This window comes from Rhopalosiphum padi, chromosome 4 (assembly GCF_020882245.1).
Source record: "Rhopalosiphum padi isolate XX-2018 chromosome 4, ASM2088224v1, whole genome shotgun sequence".
NCBI lineage: Eukaryota > Metazoa > Arthropoda > Insecta > Hemiptera > Aphididae > Rhopalosiphum > Rhopalosiphum padi.
Window position 1 is genome coordinate 18,336,697 of NC_083600.1, and position 23,005 is coordinate 18,359,701.

At 25.2% G+C, this 23,005-nt stretch overlaps 1 protein-coding gene across 4 annotated transcripts in view; it reads right to left on the reverse strand.

Annotated features, from left to right (window-relative positions):
- LOC132930600 (GTP-binding protein Rhes-like) overlaps positions 1 to 23,005 on the reverse strand; it is a 50,566-nt gene that overhangs the window by 7,966 nt on the left and 19,595 nt on the right. Inside the window, exons 1-2 of one of the 4 annotated variants that reach the window (XM_060996547.1) lie at positions 17,169 to 17,350; positions 2,720 to 2,961 (exon numbers count right to left, since the gene is read on the reverse strand). In XM_060996547.1, the coding sequence (XP_060852530.1) occupies positions 2,720 to 2,961; positions 17,169 to 17,215 (289 nt within the window). In that variant the 5' untranslated portion in view covers positions 17,216 to 17,350. Of the gene's footprint in view, positions 1 to 2,719; positions 2,962 to 17,168; positions 17,351 to 18,843; positions 19,047 to 21,439; positions 21,566 to 23,005 lie in introns of those variants that run through there. The other 3 variants (XM_060996548.1, XM_060996549.1, XM_060996551.1) reach the window with 3 other exon arrangements.

Consider the following 23,005-nt stretch of genomic DNA (forward strand, 5'->3'; position numbering starts at 1 on the left):
CTATGACCTAGTCTTCCACACTTTGAACACACCATTATTTTTTTTTGATGAAGAATTGATTTATCATTTATAGGAATAATATTATTAAACATAATATTAGAAACATTAATGAATTTTCAACTTTGGAAAAATAGGTAAAAACTCATAATACGTAAATAAATTAGGTGAATAAAATAAGCTCACTAAACAGTTTTGATAGTTTCATATGTATCAATCTTTGTGAAAATGAAATCGTATTTACAACAAAAACGGATTTTTTTATTTAATTATTTTATAAAGAAAATGATAATCAAGTTCATAGTTTACCATAATATTTATGTTACACCTCAGTTGTGAATTTGTTCAATACATGAGGCAATTTTTGCTTAATTCATGAAATGGACTGTCAATGCGATCATTTCATAAGCTGGACATATTTTTATTTTTATTTGAACAATTCATAAAATGGACATACTGAAAACTTACCTAGTTCATAAATTGGACAACAAATATGTATAATAAACAGTTAATATACTGATGATAATCGTATAGACAGGCTTATCGTATTTATTATGATAAATTATTATAATTAATATTATTTGTACAAATAGTATTTACCTATTGATAATTTATAAAATAAGCTTTATTATAATATTATACTGTAATCAGAAAAGAACATCAGTTACTTTTTAATAGTTGTTCGATATTATATATTTTTAGTTTCAGGTTGTGTATAAACTTTTCCTTCTCGTTTAAAGTTATTTTATCAAGAGTTTTGATGAAAAAATTGAACTTTGTACAACATTATAGACTAAGGATTACGAAACATCAGTTATTGAAGCTTTAAAATATAACCGAAAAGGTGTAAAAAGACCAAGAAGTTATTACAATATAAAAGAAAAATACCAGATTACTGCTATTGCTGGAGTTACTAAGGTTAATAATAACGAATAAGCAAAATGAAATATTTTCAACTGACGATAATATAAAAAAAATATTTTTACGATATTCATGCTGGAACTGACCACAAAGGAGAAAAAAAGATATAAATAAATAAAAATTTCATAATTATTTCAAGGTGGCTGCGATTTATAGAAAAAAAATGTATAAACGGTGCACTGAACAGTTAAAAAAGTAAAAAAATTGGCCCTTGTGTTATCATAAAATCTACTTCAGTCAAAAAATGAAATGCGATAGAAGTCAAATAGATTTGATAGAGTTTCAAAGACGGTTATTACAAATATATTTTACACCATCAGGAACACCTTACAACATTTAGTATATTTAGGCCATTATTGAGAAAAACTATCATAAATATTATTAGATATAGTTCTTAACTTTGGCACACTACATGTCTTATAATCGGATAACGGTAGAGAATCTACTATAGGCGTTGTACAAGTTCATTGTGGCTAAATCTTATATTGGTAAACGGTCGGCCACGCAAACCACAAAGTCAAGGTTCAGTAGATAGAACGATAGAAGTAATGCTACTCTTAAGGATTCATTGATTATGTGGATACAAGCTGGGAATAATACAACAAACTGGAGTAATGGATTAGGTTTTATACAATGATAAAAAAATAAATCTTTTTACATGGCAATAAAAACGGAACCGTATAACACTCTATTTGGAATAAAACCAAGAATAGAATTAGGAACATATCTTCCATCAGAATTTCTTACTAAAATAAAAAATGAGATTTAAAAAACAATTTGATGACTGTTGGTAATTTAGACAATAATAATAGGAATATTGGAGGTGCCATAAATCTTATACAGATATTAAAAAAAAAATATGTAATAAAATATATTCTACTCGTAGTTTTATAAGACGTCGTATTTTTTTTTTTTTTTTGCAAAGTACTTAAACATTATTACATTAGAATTTATAATCATGTTTGGTTTATGAATTGTGCAAAAAAGAATGGAAAATGTCCAGTTAACAAAATGACCACATTGACAGTCCATTTCACGAACTAAACAAAAAATAGCCTATTTCATGTATTAAAAAATTTCATAAATAAGGTGTAACATATACTTATATAAATCAACACCATAATATCTACAAACGATACAGTTTCCTATTTAAAAACTTATATTTAAATGTACAATGTAATTTTTCTGGTATAGGTATACAATTTTAACTCAAGTACCGAGAAACATTCTGTTGATATTTATTTTAATTTTCTGGAAAAATAGTATTTGACTGCATTCTCTTAAATTATCTTTGCAATCCAGGTATATAGATAGTATTACACGGTAAATGGATCATTTTGTATATGTGACTAATAATGTATATATAATTTGTTCTTTAATTTAACGAGATGGTCTATGAAAAAAATAATTAAAAAATAAACAAGTTTAAAATATGGATAGGATATAGTGAACGGATATTATGGCTTATTATTCTCATATCTCATTAAGCTAAGAGTATGACGCAATACACTATTATAGTATTATGTAGTATTTTTTTTATAACTATAAATTTAAAAACGTGACATTAATATAAAAAAAACTATTTCAAGGTGGTACCTTTACAGCAGCTTACCAGCGTTTTCACGTTTTACGTAATTAAGATGATTTATAGTTTTCACGGACAAAAATAAAAATTAATAATTATGTTATTTGATATAATTATCAACAGTCAACACAATTAAAATGTATCACTTTAAATAAATTGAAATTATTGTTGAATAAAATAAATCGCGAGCTTTGATAAAATAAATAATTCTCTCACCTCTGTGCAATTCCTCGATAGTCTCCTTGTATCGGTCGGGGAACTGATCGTACAGGAACTGCTTAATGATGGACGTTTTGCCAACCCTAGCTGCGCCCATCATCACCACTCGTCTCCGAATCTTCATTGTCGTACTGCCGCTGCCACTGCCTCCGCTGCTGCTGTTGCTGCAAGTCGATTCCCCGCCCATCGAAGACAGCCTGATGCGTTCTTGTTGTTGGCCCGGCATTATTTTCCTCTCGCTGAAAAAACCGTACGCTGGTCAAAATAAAACGATAACAATATTTAGCTATAAACCTAATGGACATTTGCATTAGATTTCGTTTTTCACGTCTCAGTAAAACATATTAAGACTAGGTCATTGTTATACACGATGGCTTTTATGTTATATTCTTCACACACAATCCGCAGACATGTTTTTGCATCGGTACCAATCGATTTTTTTGATTAGTTCGAAATGAATACCATGGTTCATGCAGTTATTGCTTTTAAATTGCTTTACTCGGAATATTATCTTTGAGTATACTCTATGATCTTGGGATTTAATTTGAAATTGTTTATAAAGTTCTCTAGATTCGTAGAAAAGTTTCACAATTATTATGTCCTTACTCTATCGACTTTGGGCATTGACAGCTGTAGTAAAAAAAGTCTTAATTATAATGAATAAACGATAAACTTTTATACAAAATTATTTAGGGACATCCTCTTCTCCTCTCTGGACATTTTCTATTAAATCATTTGAAACGGTGGAACGTATTATTTATTCATCTCGGAGAATCACACTTTAATGTGCATTGCAGAGCTATGTTTTTTAAAAAGCTGTATCTATGTCGATAATATAATATTCTATTATGATTTTGTTAAGAACTGAACTATTATTTTATTAATTTTGAACTCTTAAACTAAAAAGAGTTAAAAACCCGAGTATTACAATTTTAGTTGTTTTATTCTTGATAGGTATATTAAATTGTATCATTTATTTATTTCTAAATGTAAATATTTAAATATAGATACTATATAAATAGATTATATCTTTATAAAGTAGACAAATATAGATTGTTTATTAATTATAAGTTTTAAAAGTATATTTTCTTTGCTTATATATATATAAATAACATAGCATAATACGGTTAATACATTTTAACATTAATTCAACCAAATTTACTCTACTCATTTATTTACCCCCAGAATTAAAATAATATCGATTTTGATTTAAGTATTAACTTGTTAGTTAGATTAAAAAGATACGTATAACAAATAGATAACTAAATAAAACTATAAATAATAGATTGTAATACAATAATTCTTGGTTATTTTTTTGAAAATTTTACACGGAATTTATGAATAAGTTGTAAAATAATACAATAATTGTATGCATGTATGTATGCAATAATGTATGTGTTTATGTATGTATACATATAATACATATGATATTTAACGAAATAAATTTAAATTAAATGATATAACTATAAAAACAATATGAAACAAAAATACACAATACCTACTTAAAATTAATTATTTTTAAAAAATCTATAGTGATTTTATGCCACATTGAATTTAGTTTGGCTTTATTGATATTATTTTCGATAGTCATAGTAATATTTTCAACGTTGTGTTATAATTTGATTGTGTTTGGGAAAAGCAAGCTAAATTTATAATAATAAATTATTAACGATAAATACGAAATGTATATTGACATAATGTTACGAAATAACCAAGAGATGAGGGGAGGACATTTTGAATTCTTCCGTATTGCCGACTTGTTTACTCAATATTGTACTTCAAATTAAAATTTACCGAGTGTACCTAAATACATTGTTTTATTCAAATCACCCCGAGATTTTCAAGGGATTATACATTTACAACTTTCGACGATTTTAATTGTTGAAAATCCACTATATTCTTAGTGTATCTTATAGTTTTTAATAAACCTAACAGCTGATACAGTGATACCCTTGATTTTGGCCGTGAATGACAATAAGTGGTATAGGTACCATATCAAAATAAAATTTGGAAATATTGAAGTAAGTAGATACGATTTTTCAGAATCTATATTTTTTACTTAGAATAATAACATATTAATCAAATAACTAACTATATAATAATAAAATCATCCTAATCCTATATCTATAATAAAACTATTATATTAATTAGGTACATAAACTTTAATAAAATTCAGAAACTATTCAAATTTTAATTAATATATATCAAAATAAAAATAATTATATGGTTCAATGCAGATATAATCTCTTTACCCATAATAATAAAATAAAGGCGATTCTCATTTTTACATGAGAATAGCCATAGATAATAATAATAAAATTCATATATTATTTGCGAATATTTGATAATTTTCATGAATGTCAAAATTTGAACTTTAAACAGTTCAAACGATTATAAATAAAATTCGTACCAATGTATTTTTAATGTTTACATATTTCTAAAATAATAACTTATGTGCGGGAAATTGTATTACATTTTCGAGTTTTTTGATCGAGACAAAAATGTATTATAAGTACTTTTATGTGAAAAAAAACATAAGTTGTGTGATGAGAAATGATTTAATGTGGTTTTATGCGTGAATATTCAAGATTATCGAAATTTAAATTTCAGACATTCATTAAAAATATTTGCTAAATACCTAACTTTATTCATATAATTTTAGTAAGCAAAATATGTTTTATACATGGATATTCGAACCCTATGCATAAATATTAACTATAAAATAATTTGCATATTTTCGAGATTATGACAAATTTCGGATGATGTATTAAATTTTCAAGCTTTTTGTTTAAGCCTTTTATTTTTATCAACACTTATATGAAATTAATAAAATATCTGTTAATAGCTCAAAAGAGTCGAAATTGTAAAATGTTACCATAAATATTTTGTCAAAAACTAGTTTTTGCATAAGAACTTTCGATTTTATATTATTTATTTTTATTTTTAAATTAATTATTCATAATATTTTAAGAATTACAATAAAATAAGTAAAATCATTATTTTTCATTTAAATATTTTCATTAATAGTTAAATTTTACACGATTATAAAAAAATAATGTACATTTATATTTTTGAGATTTTTAAGTTTTTGTAAGAAATCTTGTATTTAATTTTCAAACAAAATTTAATTTAAAATTTATAAGCGTAATTTAAAACAGTAAAAAATATATTATCGTGAATAAGTTGAAATAAAAACTAAAAATGTCGATATATCTACAGTTACCTATATGTTGTTTAACTATAAAAAAAAACAAAATCAAGTTTTTTAATATACAGTGTTACGTACCTAATTATTTCCGTTTTCCTTATCTGTTTTTAGTTTTTCCCGATTATTAAGATACTACAGACACGAAAAAATACATATTATTGTAAATCCTATACACATTCATCGTTTCGCTTAGAATCCAAAACTAATGATGTCGTGATGATGTGTCTCGTTTGAACTAAATAAAATAAGATATATTTCTGTTTTATTGACGATAAATAAAATTGTAGCTATAAAAACGGAAATAACTGCAATAAGTACTTTAAAAAAAAAATACATATAAGAATATATTACTTATTAGAAGCACTGTAATTTCTCAGATTTCCCAATTATTGACCTCCTTGCTATACATGTGAAATAAAATAAGATGAAAATATTTATACTGAAGAACTAAAAGTTATATTCTTTTCCAAGTTTCATTTTATTTGTTCATTAAAATTTTTAATTTGGATAAAATACTTGACGTTACATTATACTAAACACACGTACGACACTGTGTGCATAATCCATTGTACACTCAAATAATACAATAGAAATAAAAAAGCGTTATAAATAAAATAAGATGAAATTCCAATTTACAAGTTATTAATACATTTTTTAGTAGTTCTCCTTTGGAAAGAAATCTAATTTACACAACGAAGGATCAAAGAAAACGTATTCAAGATAATTGTATTTTCGTACGGAGAAATGAAACGTGGCTCTAAATCTTAAATAATTGGTATATCGATAGTGTATTATTTATATCTACCATCTATACGTATGTAGATATTTTCAATATCTGTTTTATCCTTCTTTCATTTTGCTAAGCGATATTGTTTGTGTTATTGATCCTTTTAACAATTTTTATACACAATTATTTTTCGTGCTTCGATATTCCCTATTACTATTTTATGATTGAAACAAAGAAGAGATTACAATATATTTTTATGTCTAATATCTAGAATCTATTTATATAATTGATTATGACATCCATTCTCCTTTGTTTTATTTCAACGAAATCACCAAAATATTTACTAAAAATGAAAATAAAACTACATTTTTCAAATTTTATGGTCTGAACCTATGAAAATGATGGTATAACATGAAAAATGGTTTGTATTTTATCGAATAATGAAAAAAAAAAACAGAATCAGGCGTCTCGTGGAAAATACATAATTATCTATTAATTTATACTGCAATAGTAATACATAATTTATGTTTTATTTGTTGTACACTCTCTGTAGTAAGAACAATACTGTGTAGTACAGTATTATATTGTATTAGTATATGTGTTACATTATATAAAGTAAGTTAAACGTCATAATGTATTTCCAACGTTTCAAACCGTTTATTGTACAAAAATTCTTATACCAAACGTGTTGAGTATTTTGTATGAAAAATCGTTCGATTTGATACTATTAATGATTTAAAAAATGTAAAAGTGAATGTACCAAATCTAAATATATAACATAAAATATGTTTCGTTGTATTATTTATCAATCGTTTAATGAAATTGATGTTTTCAAGATCCACAAACAAAAAGTATGAAATATGAAGTTAAATATAAAATTTAAATTAACTACGATTTAAAAATGTATTATTTTAAAGTTTTATACTGTGAGATTCATTTGTTGACTGAAAAATCTATTGAAAAATACTATTTTCGTTTAATTTAAGTTCAAACTTAATATAATAAATTAATAAATAGCCAATAGCAATAGGTAGAATAATAGATAAATAGGTTAGACATATAATATTTGAATATATATATGTATATGTTTTTATTTTAACAAGAAATACACAATATATTATATACCTAAAGGCAATATTTGTGATACCATTAATAGTGTATTATAATATGTGGTAAGGGTATAAGTGAGATAAGTGAAATTGCCTTCCCGAATGAGCTACACATAGGTACTATTTTTTTTTTTTTGTCACGTTTTGTCAGGTGTATTTAAAAACGACTTAATAATTATTAGGTATAATATGGGATAATAATAAAATCTATAATATGAGCTGCACTTGACGTTCGCAGTATCAAGATTAGCCATTTTGTTTCATCAGTAACACAAGAATAACCCACCTATCAAGTATTTAATATATAAAATAAAACGTATCGTATCGTTCATGTATATTAATCCAACTCGAAACTTTTTCAACCGCTTTGTAGCGGGGGATTTCCACTTTTCCGCACACTGTTTAGAGAGATTTTCACTTTACCGCCAAGGACAGTGGTCGGATAAAAACATTTACTGTCCGTTGAACGGAAAAAGATAAATTTTCTAACGTTCAACCGGCGTCGAAAATTAAAGTTTCGTATCAGCGGCAGCCGTAACAAAAAATTATTTTTATTTTAGTTCTCTTATTATACTATTGTTTTCTTTTTTTCTTTTTTTTTCTTTTTCTTTTTATTCTTATTACTTTTTGTTTTTTGATTTAATTAAAAATTGAACATCTAAATTAATGTTATACTTAATTATTTTTTACATACTTAGAGACTAGAGCACGTCTGTGTTATAAATAATATAATAGTAAGAATAATTGTCATCAAGTAATTTATTACGGGTACATAACTGTTACCTACCTAAATTATTTTTTTTTACAACGTCTTCTATTATTAAGTATTATATGTCTATACATATATCGAAAAACAAACATTAAAAGTAATCAGAATATTTACTAAAATTAGCCATTCACATAAACATTCCTAAGCAATCAAATGCGATAAATAAAAATTTAAACTATTTCGTCTCTTACTCTCCTGAAAATATATTTAAGAATAGTAATTCAAACGCAATGCTCTTAAATAAAATAAATCTGTCAAGTTCGTTAGTAACGTCAAATTCTGGTCCTCAGTCATCAACTTAGCTCATAAAAAAAAAAATGATGGTAAAAGATTATTTAAATCTCCAAACCGTTTTAAATTAGGAATTCAAAACGAACACCTCGTTGAAAACACAATGGACCAAGATTCTGCGAATAACAGTTAGAACGACGCATTGATATCCTTCCTCTTATTTATGTAAGAGGTGTGGCAGACTTTACCGAAGTGCACTAAAAATTAATTAACCTTATATGTATTAATATTTTTTTTCTTGTAAATCCACTACATACCTACATCTCTTTGAAATCAGATACGTGTCATGAACATTAAAATATAATAGAAAAATGAAATTTGTACAAAAGCATCAGTGCATAGTTATTAAAAAAACATGGTAAACAAAAACCCTTAAATAAATCGATATGTAGTCTGTGTCCTGTGATAACATGTATAGTAAATAAGTAATATATAACTATAACAATCTGAATCAAATTATACAATACTCGTATTGCCATAAAAAAGAAGTATTATATACACAAATCGGAGAAAATAAAGTAAAATATATGTATAAGTACTATCATTTTCTGAGAATTTTTACTAAAAAATAAAAATATGTCATTTCTCTTTGCTTTATACCTATATGCCAATGTGCGAGAGTTCAGGTTTTATAATATTACATAATTATATTATAGTACTCCCACAGGACAAACAAGCTTTTATGTTTAGACTACTTATATAGTATTTTATGATTTATATGAGTGAAGTGTTCTTTGCGTATTATTTACATTTATTATTTATTTCAAATTTTTAACGTCGCGTTTTCATCGTTATAAAATATTCCGTATGAGAAAATGCTTTATCAATTTTTCTGGGAGTTTTTAATTTTAAATATTCAAATAAATTATGAAAGTTTTATAACTCGGCAATCATAAAACATTTTCACAGAAAATTTTTTACAATAGGTACATTCAATTTCGAAATAAAATTTATTATAGGTGATAGGTACGTAATATATGATTGAGCAAGTATAGTGGCTTATTGTAAACTTATTAAATATTTTTCATTTTTTTTTCACAAAAGCGTTATTTAAATTTATTTTTATAAATAAGTACTGTTATATTCGAGGTTTTATTATAGTTAAAAAAATATTTATTTTTATGGTATTTATACATGTTTAAATTCATGATTAATGCAGTTATAGTAGATTAGTCAAATGATTGCCTAAATGTTAGTATTATTAAAATAACTATAGCTTTTTATTCGGACTATATTTATTTACTATTCTGGCTACCCGATCCAGACTGAGTTAAATTTTATTTATCGTTTTCCGTTTTTTCGTTTTACAATAGAATATTTGTGGAAACCCCACCTAAATAGGTTCATTTGTTTTGAAGCCTTTCCCGGATAAACTGACACGTAATATGTATTTGTGTGTGTTTCACGAGATACTATATTTTTTTAATCGTATACCTACGTTTAAATATCACAGCGTATATAATTTGAATATTTTGCATTTATGATGCGTACGATAAATAAGTAATAAAAGTTATTACAAAAGAGCCAATTTTCCATGTAGTAGACGATATTTTATTTGTCTTGTTGTTGGTGAAATATACGTACTTGAATGGCGTGCTTTTCCTAGAACCGATGACGTATAATATTGACCGTAAGTAAAAAAAAAGGTTTTTCCAAATAAATCCTTGACGGCTATATTGATATCGGGTATCAATAAAAAAAAAAATCATGTCAAATTACATAATACTAGTTTTATTTTTTGTAACCGATTGCATCATACCTATATATAATCAAAAAAATGTTTCTATTTTTGTATACCAAAACGAAATTTTTGTGCTATTTGGTGCGTAGTAACTTATATAGGTTGAAAAATAAGCTAAAAATATGCTCTGAATTTTAAGAAATTTATTGATAAAAGTGATATAACTTTTATTGAAATCGGTTCAGTAGTTTTTGAGATAACCCTACACAAAAAATGCATTTTTACAGCTCTTTATATTTTATGTATTGGTATAGATTTTGTTATCGATAAAAGAAATACGTGAAACTTTAAAGTACCATTTTATATCCCCAAAATGTAGTTTTTGGAAAAAAAATACAATATATCGTAAAATTATTAGTTTTTTGGATTGATCGGAATCTAAAAAAATATTTTACTTATAAATTCTAAAAGCTTTTTAGTATAGATTATTTAGATAACAATTCAAACATGGTCACAATAACTACGAATTGTTATGAAAAAAAACAATGTTGCTATCTAAACATTATAGTAATGTGGATTTATTCTCAATTGCTAAAATGTCTTAGGAAAAACTATTGTAGCTTATTTACTATTATAGTTAAGGATATTACATATATAAAACATTTTTTGTTTATTCTATAATATCTAAAGTTTTTGAAGAAAATATTACAAAAAAATTACTTATAGTTTACCTCTATTATATTTGATGTAAATAAAATTCTAGTATTTTTATGACGGTTTTTATTCCGAGTTACAGCTATATAATACTGGTAAAAATTCCAATTTATTTTTGAATGCGATATTATATTATATAGTCTTTAACTTCCTGCCGGATGTATTATGTTCAAGGATTGCTGTGGTATCGTCACAAATATTTCACCGTTATTGATATTAAATATCTAAGTCAAGACGTTATATTTTATAAATTTACATATTTACATTTACCTTCTCATAAAATGTATAAAGGTACTAACTTCTTGTTAATACATAAATGTATATTGTTATTGTATATGCTATACAAAAATTATATTATTACAAGATTGAATAAATACATAAAATATGTAGATATGAAAAATATTATATTTAAATAATAATAAACATTACAACATATTAAATTCCAATCACGGGTTAAAATGAACAGGGGAAAGTAGGTAACCGTTCTGATATTTAGTAGATGTCAAGTGACCTCTCATCATGGATGTGTTAAACTTAATTTAAATTATAAATCATTATATACGAAAAAAGATTCGAAGACAGTTTGTCAGCCTATATTAGTTAGTATTTTTTATGATATATCTAAGTAATGTTTAAAATATATATATATATGCTGAGATTTCAAATATATATTATGGTTATTATTATTATTATTATTATTTTTTTTTTAATCATAAGTCATAACATAATATTATCAAAAATCGAACACAAAAAAAAATAGTTATTTTACGGGTGAATAAAAAATCCAATGTCATAAAAATTTAAACTTGAACTGCTCATAAAATATTAATGTAACTTCTTTTCAATAATTTTTTTTTATTATTGGTAAAAAAAATGTATGCTACATTTTATACACAATTTTCAAATCTTCGATATAAAAAGAAAATGTTTTATAAATTTTTAACTACAAATTAATTTTTGAGATATTACAAATTAATAATTATATTAATATATAAATTAAATACTAATATTTTTGGTATGTTTTAAACGGTAAATTTACAAGGATATGAAGATCTTTGTATTAAATATTTAAAATTTTTGGCCCAGTGAAATTTTTTTAAGTTCTATACGGTTATTTGTTTTTGAGCTAGTTACATACACAAAAAATATAATCAACTTTGACAAAATACAAACTAGATATAATTTTTTATCAAAACTGCCCTCAAAGTTAAAGATCGAAGCATTTTTTCATCTAATTGTTGTTTAATGTTTTTACACATGAAAAATCACATAATACCATTGTGAAATCAATTCATTCATTAGAATTTAAGTAAACATATAATTTGTCAATAAATGTTATTCATATTACAATTTATCTTCTTAGTGTGGGAAAAAATTACAATTTGGTACACCAACTAGGTAATAAAGTTACAATCCGGCTGGCCGTTTATGATCATATTATTTGTGTTGTATCACATCACTTGTTTTATTTATTTCAGTATAGTGGAAAAGTGACCACTTTAAAGAACAAACATAGGTAACTTTTAACCGATATGGAATAACATGAAACTCATTTAAGACTTTTACTTGAACATTATTTTTATTGAACAATTACTAAATTAGACTCCATATGGTAAGGCAGCTATAAAATAATTTATAATTTTTGTTAAAATTTTGACAAATTTCCTCAAAGTCACGATCTATTGGTCTATCTAATAATCTACTGGCAGTTGAAAATTTTTAAAATGTGAAATTTTTATAGTTCAAGATTAAAAATTTAATACAAAGCTTCTCATAAATAGTTCCTACAGAAATCAAAAAATATAAAAATATAAGTTTTTATAAAAATTTAAGTTAAAATCTGGACGAAATTATACATATATTTTAAACTATGAACAACGATATTCATTGTTTTATTAAAGTAAAAAAAAATAATATTCATGGAGACAGACAACTTTGACGTATATTAATATATTTTATACATTTTATTTTTAAATGCAATTTTTTTTTTTTGGTAAAAAAATATTTAAACTTACTCTAATACTGTGTATTACTGTATTAGTAATAGTAAAATAAATTACTTAACCAAATAACGATATAAAAAAAAATATAACATCAAATTTATTTAGGTGATAAAGGCTGATATAGACTGTCTCCGCTGAGAATCGTTTTTCGTATACAATGATGTGTCATTGAATTCAGATTGAACACATTCATTACAATTATACTAAATTTCTTAATTTATTATATTATAGCATACCACCAACTATTTTATACATCATAAAGTTCTGTAAATTACTCATCCACTACCAATCAGAGGAGTATGATAAATTTATTATCTATATTCATTCAAATCCTTATAAATTGTATAAAAAAAAGCTAGGTAATGAGCTTACAGCCAAACCTATAATAAAGTTTTAGTAAGGAAAATAATGTGTTACTATTTATTATATTATATATTTATAAATATTTTACGTTATATTGTTACATTTGTTATTTGATAATAATAATTTTTCTTAAATAATATTTAAACATACGTTATATTATATTCATTGGAATAATATTTAGTATTTTTACTCTGTGCATATAAACATAAAGATAAAAAAATAAAAAAAATACTACATTAAATAAAAAAAGAGTAAAATAATTAATATATATTTTATTTATAATCAAAAATATAAATACTTGATTTCTTAATCTTTTGGTGGTAAACGAAGAAAGGATATCATTCCTTATTTACATAACCATATATACAGTGCCTAGGACAACTTTATTTGCTGACCTATTTTATTTTAAATATTTTTATACACTACGAGTGTAGAAATTGCAAGTATTACGGTGTTGGTCCCGTGTTGCAATCATATTCACTATTTAGTCTCCTCTACTATACTGATGTTTTATAAACTACATAAATAATATACACGTTTCAAGTGTTTTATTGCTGCATTGTATGCATTTGCAATAGACGAAAAAATAACGTTAATGTATTTTTAATTTGTGTATTTTCTAACTCATGTCTGTTATGCGAAAATAAGATATTTTATAATACATATTAAAGTATAAAACGAAAAATTACAAAAATCAGAATTTTAATAAATAATTTACTAAAAAATAAAAGGAAGGGGTCACCATGTTTTTAGAATTACTTTTCATATATAATATATGGATGGTTTTATTATATTATAGTGGCGTCGAGATATGGAATAATGTAAAAAAAAAACACGAACTTAATGGAAGAATATCACACTATGAAGAGAGAGATACAAACGAGAAAATAAAAATCACAGAGACTAGACACACTTAACTATATTAAAAGGACGATTGTCTTTTAGTGTTTTACCATATCATTTTAGTACAATTTATTTCGTCGTCGTCTTCGGCGAAAGCCATCATAAATTAGGTAATGAATTCAAACGCACTCGAAATAATGAAATATGTAAAGGTGAAAGGACTGTGACGACCGTGATGACACGATCAGGAGATAATATAAGTTATCTGGAAGTGAGAGTTGAGAAATCAAATGATGGCTTCCACTGTAAGTGGAAGGTTCCATCTAAGTTCTAACAACAACCTTGTTAAAAGTTCTAAATTAATATAAACGTGAATAATTAATGAATTATTTACAATAATGAACTGTTGAAAAGCAATTAGGTAGGTACCTATTTCATATGTCCTCGAATCGTTAAAATAATTAAAATACACAACAAAAACAGAGAGGAGAATCATATCGTACTAGGAGACGTATTTCGAATATATTGTCTAATTATTTGACTTTTTTTTATTTTATTTCAACTAGAATCAATTTTTTAGGAGTAGGCTGAATAAGTCTCCTTAGCAAATTTTTAAAAATAGGGACGTACGTAGGTGGTTAAACGTAGGTATTATTATATAATTGTGATATAACCAAGTTTTCTTCTTTTCAAATAGGTATTTTATCAAAAAAAAAAAGTGTTTAGAAAAGATTAAAAATAATAGTATTTTTTGTCACGCTGTAAAAAGTGTATTACTATGTAAAGTAGGAAAAAAATGTTTGAAGATGTTTGCCATTCTAGCCACTCCCTTTAATTACATTTATTCATACGATATTAGTATGTTACATGGTCTATAAAAAACTGTCTTAATCTGATACAGTGTACATAGACAGTATTACTAGACTGTTATCGGTCAAAAAAACCAAATTTAGAAAAACGTTTTTACAAACAGACACAATCATCATATTTTAAAACGTCGATATTACACTAAAATAATACAAAATACAATTTAAGTTAAAATGTTAAATAATTCAATTACGTAGTTTAGTAGATAACAATATTTAATAATATATAATAATAATTTTATTTCCACCTGGAAAATTCACGAGTCGCCACGCAATAATACTATATCAATACGTATCTTATCGTTAACATTATCAACAAGTGTAAGTAACTATAACGATTTTATCTGATTATTATATATTAGATTTTATTACATAGTACTTATACGCTGTGGCTGTACCTATTACGTTTAGTGTACGGTTTTCAAACTCCCACACATTACAGTTATCATTATCTATATTACGTCATTATTGTCTTTATTGTTGTCAACGTCGTTCGGTTTTCGTGTTAATGTGAAGTGTAATTTATAGAATCATTAAAAATTAAGTTAGTATGGAAGTAATGAGATCCGACAGAGGTAGAAAGCTTATTTAATGAACACATGTATAATAATTAAACAACACTGTTAACATGTAACATATGTAGCGAGTTTAGGAAAAAAAGCAACGGAAAAAAAACCTATGGAAAAAATAGAATGGAAAAAAAGCGAATAAAATGAAAGTAAAAAAAATCAAGTTGCATATTGACTTCGAAAAAGCAGCTATAAATGCAGTCACATTTTCATTAGTCGAATATATAAATATAAAAAGGTGGTTTTTATGAGAATGTTCACAAAATGTACTAACAATCAAACAGGAGGAATTAACTATCGATTTTCTAAACCCGTAAGCTATAATCGTCCCTATATTTGGACACTGATTAAAAAAAAAATGATTAAAGTTAGATTCTACTAACAGTAAAATTGCGCAATTTGTTTTAGATAATCTACAACCAAAAAAAAAAATATATATATATATGAAAATAAGCAAGACAAATTATTTTCACTGTATACAAGATATAATAATAATATCAAAAAAAGTTTAAATGCAGTAGCTTATCATAATAGTTTTATAATTTATATAAATACATTTTTTTATAGGTACGTACAGTACTCTTTTGAAGTCAATATGAATCTTGCTTTATTTTACTTACATTTTATTCACTTGCTTTTTTTTCCTAACCCCATTTGTAACACAGTAAAATATAAAGGTATTAAAAAAATGTTATGGTGCTGCATAAAATCAAATGTATTAAAATGTCCTGGAATATTAGAAGCTGTATTAGACCATTCTGAATTACACGTAATCACGTAATATTTAATCACATGTACTAACAGTATAGGTGGGATCAATATCACACAATTTCTTAACGAAATGCTTCAACTTGCAAATTCTAATGAAAAAAAATCAGGATAAATATTTACTGAAATGGTATCAAAAATGGATCGTAATACAATAAAGCTTTGATGCCAGCCGAGGAAATTGTAAAAAGATTGTAAAAAGAAGATTAAGAGGGTAAAAATCGAAGAATAATCCAATAAATCCTATTTTTTTTAAATGAATTAGTTATCGAGAATGATTGGTATTATTTGTATGACAAATTTAGATCCTTACTAAAAAAAAAGACATTAAGTATTTAACTACTTAAATTCATATTTTTAAACTGTTATTATAAAAAACATATGAGGAACCTTGACATTAGTGATACATAAATTCCAAACAATAGAATACAAAAGAATTTTAACGTTGAATTTGACAAGAAGCTTTAGTTACGCTGAAAACAATTTAACGTATGTAAAATGTAAATAATACAATATATTTTGCTTTAACGATTACCTGGTATAAATACATGGAGCTATAGCGATGAAACGAATCACAAACATTTCGGTAGCAGGCTGAAAATATTTTTAAAATGTTGTACTTGATCAAAACTAGTACTTAATCAAAAAGAGTTGACAGCCCCATGTGTGATTATATAGAACAAACGTAAGACACTATAAGTGTATATTATATATTATACAATGTAATATATATCCTAATAAAATATAATTATCGTATTAGTCGTTTACATAGGTACCTTTAAACAGGTCGTTTATATACATTATATTTCTGGACGAAGGGGGTGGTGCAATAGTGCCAGAACTATGCATGATACTACAGAGTGCAGGTGTTCATATTATTATAATCATAATAATTAAGGTGTGCATGCCAATCAGCTGATTCGATCGTAGACCGAAAATTACAATTGCGCTGTGTATGAAAGAGAAAAATATTTTAATTTTTGACGCAACAAGCACATACATCGATAATTATTTAAAACGTTTGTTTTTAATTTCATAAAATATAATATGAGTGATAATAATGTAATTGTGATTAATTATAGCCTTCATTACTAACAACAATATTAATATTACGTGCCAGAATGGATTAAAAAATAATGCTTTAAAATAAAATGTAATACGCTTAAACAGTTTGAATTGAATTAACGATTTTGTTGAATTTTTAAGGGTTATAAATGCAATTTTTTCATGTTATTAAAAAAAAAAAAATAAAAAATCAATATTGTTTATTTATGACTATGTAAAATTTTACAATATTATAGCATGATACTGCAACTGTAATGCAATTAGAATGTATGTATGTTTTACACTTTGACATATTCATAATCGTGAATGGGCATTTTATATTCTGAGTGAAGCTAGGAATGTATTGTGTTTACATTATATATGTTTGTGTGTGTGTGTGTTGTTAATTTTTTTCTGTATTTGGTGACGCTATTTTGGAGCAAAAAAGTAATATATTTAATTAATTTTCATTTTAGTTTTGAACAATATTAATGGGCTCTAGTGGCCATTTATTTTAATTTAGATATTTGCTTGTATTTTATTTTATTTATGATTCTATGAAACACAATTTATTATTAGAACGAACATCTGTAAGGTCAGCCGGTCTGTCATAGAATAGGCATAGAGACTACCTGGAATAATACCAATAACAACATAGCTACCTCCTTTTTGTTATGATAGGAAAATATGATAAATTCCCTCGATCTAAAAACAAAGCACTTATAAATAATACTACAGCGGCATAGAAAAATATATATTTTGTATATACAAAATATACCAGAGTCGCAATTTACTACAATCATATTTCATTTGTATTTGCTTTAAATTGAATATTGTTAAGACGTATGCCATACAATACTGTAATTCCTTAAAAGTAGCTGGTAATTTTGGTAGGACAAAAGCTCGAGCGTTGTGTAATTTTCTTATAATTAATTTTACGTCTTGAAAAGTTAAAGTTTCAATATTAGTATTAGTAAACTGTAAACTACACACGAATCATGATCAAATGCTTACTGGCTGTTAGTTATATTATATTAGTAAACATACTATCTACATTGTAGATTATTACTTATTACTTGTTTTGTTGACTGGAAATAAACCGAATATCCTGAGACGCAATTTAATAAAAAATACCTAGGCCGTAATTTACGTAGTATACAACTGACCTTTATTGTGAACGCAATTTTGAATTGATAGGAGTTCGCTGGCGTGGAGGAACACCTTCTCTCATTCAGCAACAATATTATAAATTTAGTTGAAAATCAACACTCGGTAAATTAGTTTTAAATTAAAAAATTGGGAATTTCAAAATCTATAATTGGCAATTTTAAATACTACACCCTTCTCCCCCGTGAATTTTTTTGATCATTCCAGACTAGCCGACCAGATTAATTATTATACTATATGCATATTCATTATTAAGCAAAACAGTGCGCAGCTAAATATTATTCAACACATTGAAATAAGCAAATATTAACGCGTAGGTACACAGTATGTCGTATGAATTAGTGGCTATAGCCTAAAGGTATATTGTATATACACATCAATATACACTTATACAGCTATACAATCAATATTTAGATAGTTGCAGGATGTTATTATTCATATATACCTATACAGTTTTAATAGGTTTAACACATCAATAGTTTATGTAATCAGATGTATGCATAATCCAAACTGTATGTACCTATATTATAGTCGTGTATTCAAAATTTTTTTGGGTAACTCTATGCGTACATCAATGAATAAACAATATTATGTCATATGTTCATATTTCGTATTATTTATCACGTTATCACGTATAATATGAACAACTAATAAGTACATATGTAAATATCTCAATATATATATTTATTTATACTAATTAATGAAGACTAAAATAGGTATAGGTATTGATAGTGGCATAGTCAGAATAACGAAAAGGGAAAAGCTCATAAAAAAGTTTATACACTAGAGATAACTTTTATACTTATATTATATGAACAGATATATAATATTAAATACATCATACTGAAATAGAATAAATAACATTTTTAACAAATTTGTATTTAAATTAATTTATTACAAAAGAATTACATCTTTATAAAGTACCCACTTATAATAAGTCCAATGTAAAACTTTCATTTTTCTAGACAATTTTTTTTATAAAAGCAGTCAATATTTATTTTCTACATTGTCATAGTCGAAAAAAATACGTCCGGTAAGGGTGGCACGGTCCATACCCCCCCCCCCGACTATGAAACTAGTTAACATACAATATCATATTGTCAGACATTTCGCTTTGATTCGAGTTTGTGATACGTAGTTATCGATGCCTACAATACAGCAAAGCGAGCTTTTTTTTTGTTCAGCTATTGAAATTCTTAGAAAAATATTCTATTGTATTTCTATTGTTAGACATAGTTTGACATTTAAGTATAATGGCCAAATATTTAATCCTACAGGAAATAGGCTATGTATACTATACGTCAATGTTCTTAAATAGAAATAAAAGTGAAATTCGTTCAGAAAAAGTAGTCTTCTTCTGAGTTATTATGATATAATACTAATGAAACGAATCAATATAAACTATAAAGTATGTTATAATTGTTGTAAGAGATAATTTTATTAGAAAATAATTAATGTAAAATTATAATTGGTTCGCAATGTAGGTACCATAAATTAAATTTATTATTAGTATTCATCACGTACTCTGCTGAGTATCAAACTATGTTTTGTTATAGATACTTTTCAGACAATTAATTTTATTAGTTATAAAATATTTTTTCTTTTGAGAAACCATAATAGTGTCTATTGTAGCAATAATTGATATTTATATTGTATGAATTCAATTTAATTTTAAAGTGTCTTTTCTGTGAGACTGTTATTAGATAGATACAAAGTTTGTTTTTTTTTTCTTTCACTAAACGAAAAAATAATATGTCAATAATTGATAGAATTCAATTATTGACCAATTTTGAAGTCATAAGCTATAGTTTTAGGGTGAAATACACTTTTCATTTGTATTCAAGCTTTTCAAGTAATACAGTTCTATATAGTATATTACGAAATTATGCAATGCTATGCGAACAAATCAACAATGTTATCAAAAATATCAATTATCGATTTGTATGTTAATCTAATAAAATGAAATCACTAAAAATAAAACACAGTATTAAATATTATGTAAGAAAAGTAATACTTTCAAATATTTTTTTAATAACGTTTATATTATACTATTCAGTTTAAAATATGTATAATCAATTTTTGGTGCAACAAAATTATGTAGGTAACTTCATTTTTTTTTGGCCTGAAAAATCTATTGTGCACAATTGTGTGTACGAAGTTATTAAAATAATAATAATTAAGCACCGATCCATTTTGCCCGATGAAATCATAATTCATAGCTCGATTTTGCACCAAAATATATAGTATACACTATACATATATATACAATATTACATATTAATATATTATACTAAACGCATTGTATAATACTATATACATGATGATCATAGTATGATACATAATATATACCAATATAATAAATTAATTGTATTCATATTATTTTAATACAATATCTATTCAAGAACTAGCCATTTATTATTACTATTATTATTATTATTTTAATTCTCAATTATTTATTTAGATTTTAGAACTGAAATAAAATAAAAATTGTTGACTTGATTAAAATCTTTTTACTAACATATATAATATATATATTTTTTTTTTTAATTTAAAATATACAGAGTAATTCTTTTATCATTGAACACTTATTATTACCTAGGTATTTCTTGAAATTTTTCTTTTTTCAATTTTTTTTGTTTCTTGTTTTTCTTAAACTGTATAAAATTTGTATTCTCTTCATCCTTCTACTTAACAGTGAAACGATTATCAACTTTTGATTTTCAAATGGTAATCTATATTAAAAATGTACTCAATTAATATGGCTATTTTTCTATGAATTTTAACGTTCAAATTATTATTGTTCGTCAATTTGTTAACGATATATAACTTTTAAAGTTAGATGGTTATCAGTTTTTATAATACTTCATGTTAAAGACCAGTAGTCACAAAAGGAATAAATAATAATAATAGGAACATATTTATTGTTTTCACATCTAATAAAGTCATTATCAACTATTATTCGACGCAGTGATGGACTTTGTCCCTTTAGTTACTTCGTCCAACCTGTAATAACGTATTGTGATACCTATCTAGTTTAGATAATAACCAGGGGTATGCATATTGTAAATAATAATTGTGTTTTTATTACTTGTGAGACGAACACTTGTAAAGTTGTAAACCTCAAACCACCCAACTTTGAGCGGGCGTGACTCTTTTCGTCCAAAAATGACCTTTCGCTTTTTGCCCACGTCTCTTTTCACCCAAATATTTTAAAATGTCTTTACCTTTTCGCCCGAGAATATTATAACTTTTTAACCACATTCTTATAATACACACTTTGGGGTTCATTTTATTATTTATTTGTGTAAATTAGTTCTATAAAGTCATTAAGCATTACCCAGAGAGTACCACGAGGAGGAGGCTTTTATTATTCTCCAAAAATATATTGTGTATTTGTAGATTTGTAACTATTTATCATTTATTAGTTTATACAGATTTGTGTATGGTCAGAAAATAATATAATATTCTTGGGCGAAAAGGTAAAGTAGTTTTAAAATATTTGGACGAAAAGAGACGTGGGCGAAAAGCGAAAGGTAATTTGTTTGGGTGAACAACAGAGTTTTGCCCTTTTGAGCAGCTTTAACTCGTTAACAGTTAAATGAAAAATAATAATTTTAATGTTAAAATTCATAAAAAAAATAGTCCTATTATTTTATAAATTTTTTAACATAGATTGCTATTTAAAAATCAAAAGTTAATAGTGGTTTTATTATTAAATATAATGGTGAAAAAAATAAAAAGTTATATAGTTTTTGAAAAGCATGAAACTAAAAATGTTGAAAAAAGTCAACACTTTTCTAAATAAGGAGTGTTTAATGATAAACAAATCACCCTATATAAAAATATTTTTTTTCTATAATAATTGTTAGTAGACTTCGTGTCATAATTATAATAATTGTACTAATATTGTTATTATGTAAGTACCTCTAGGTACTATATTTAACACTATCAGTGGCGTATATAGGGGGGGTTAGGGGTTTAAACCCCTCTCGAAATGTATGGTTGGTACGGGCATTGTTATTGATTGTATAATTAATTGGAATTGAAGAATGGAAATATTTTTAACCCCCCCCCCCCTCCCTGAAATTATTTTCTTTATACGCCACTGAATACTATGTGATATAAATAATTATGATTAAAAAATAATAAATATAAACATTT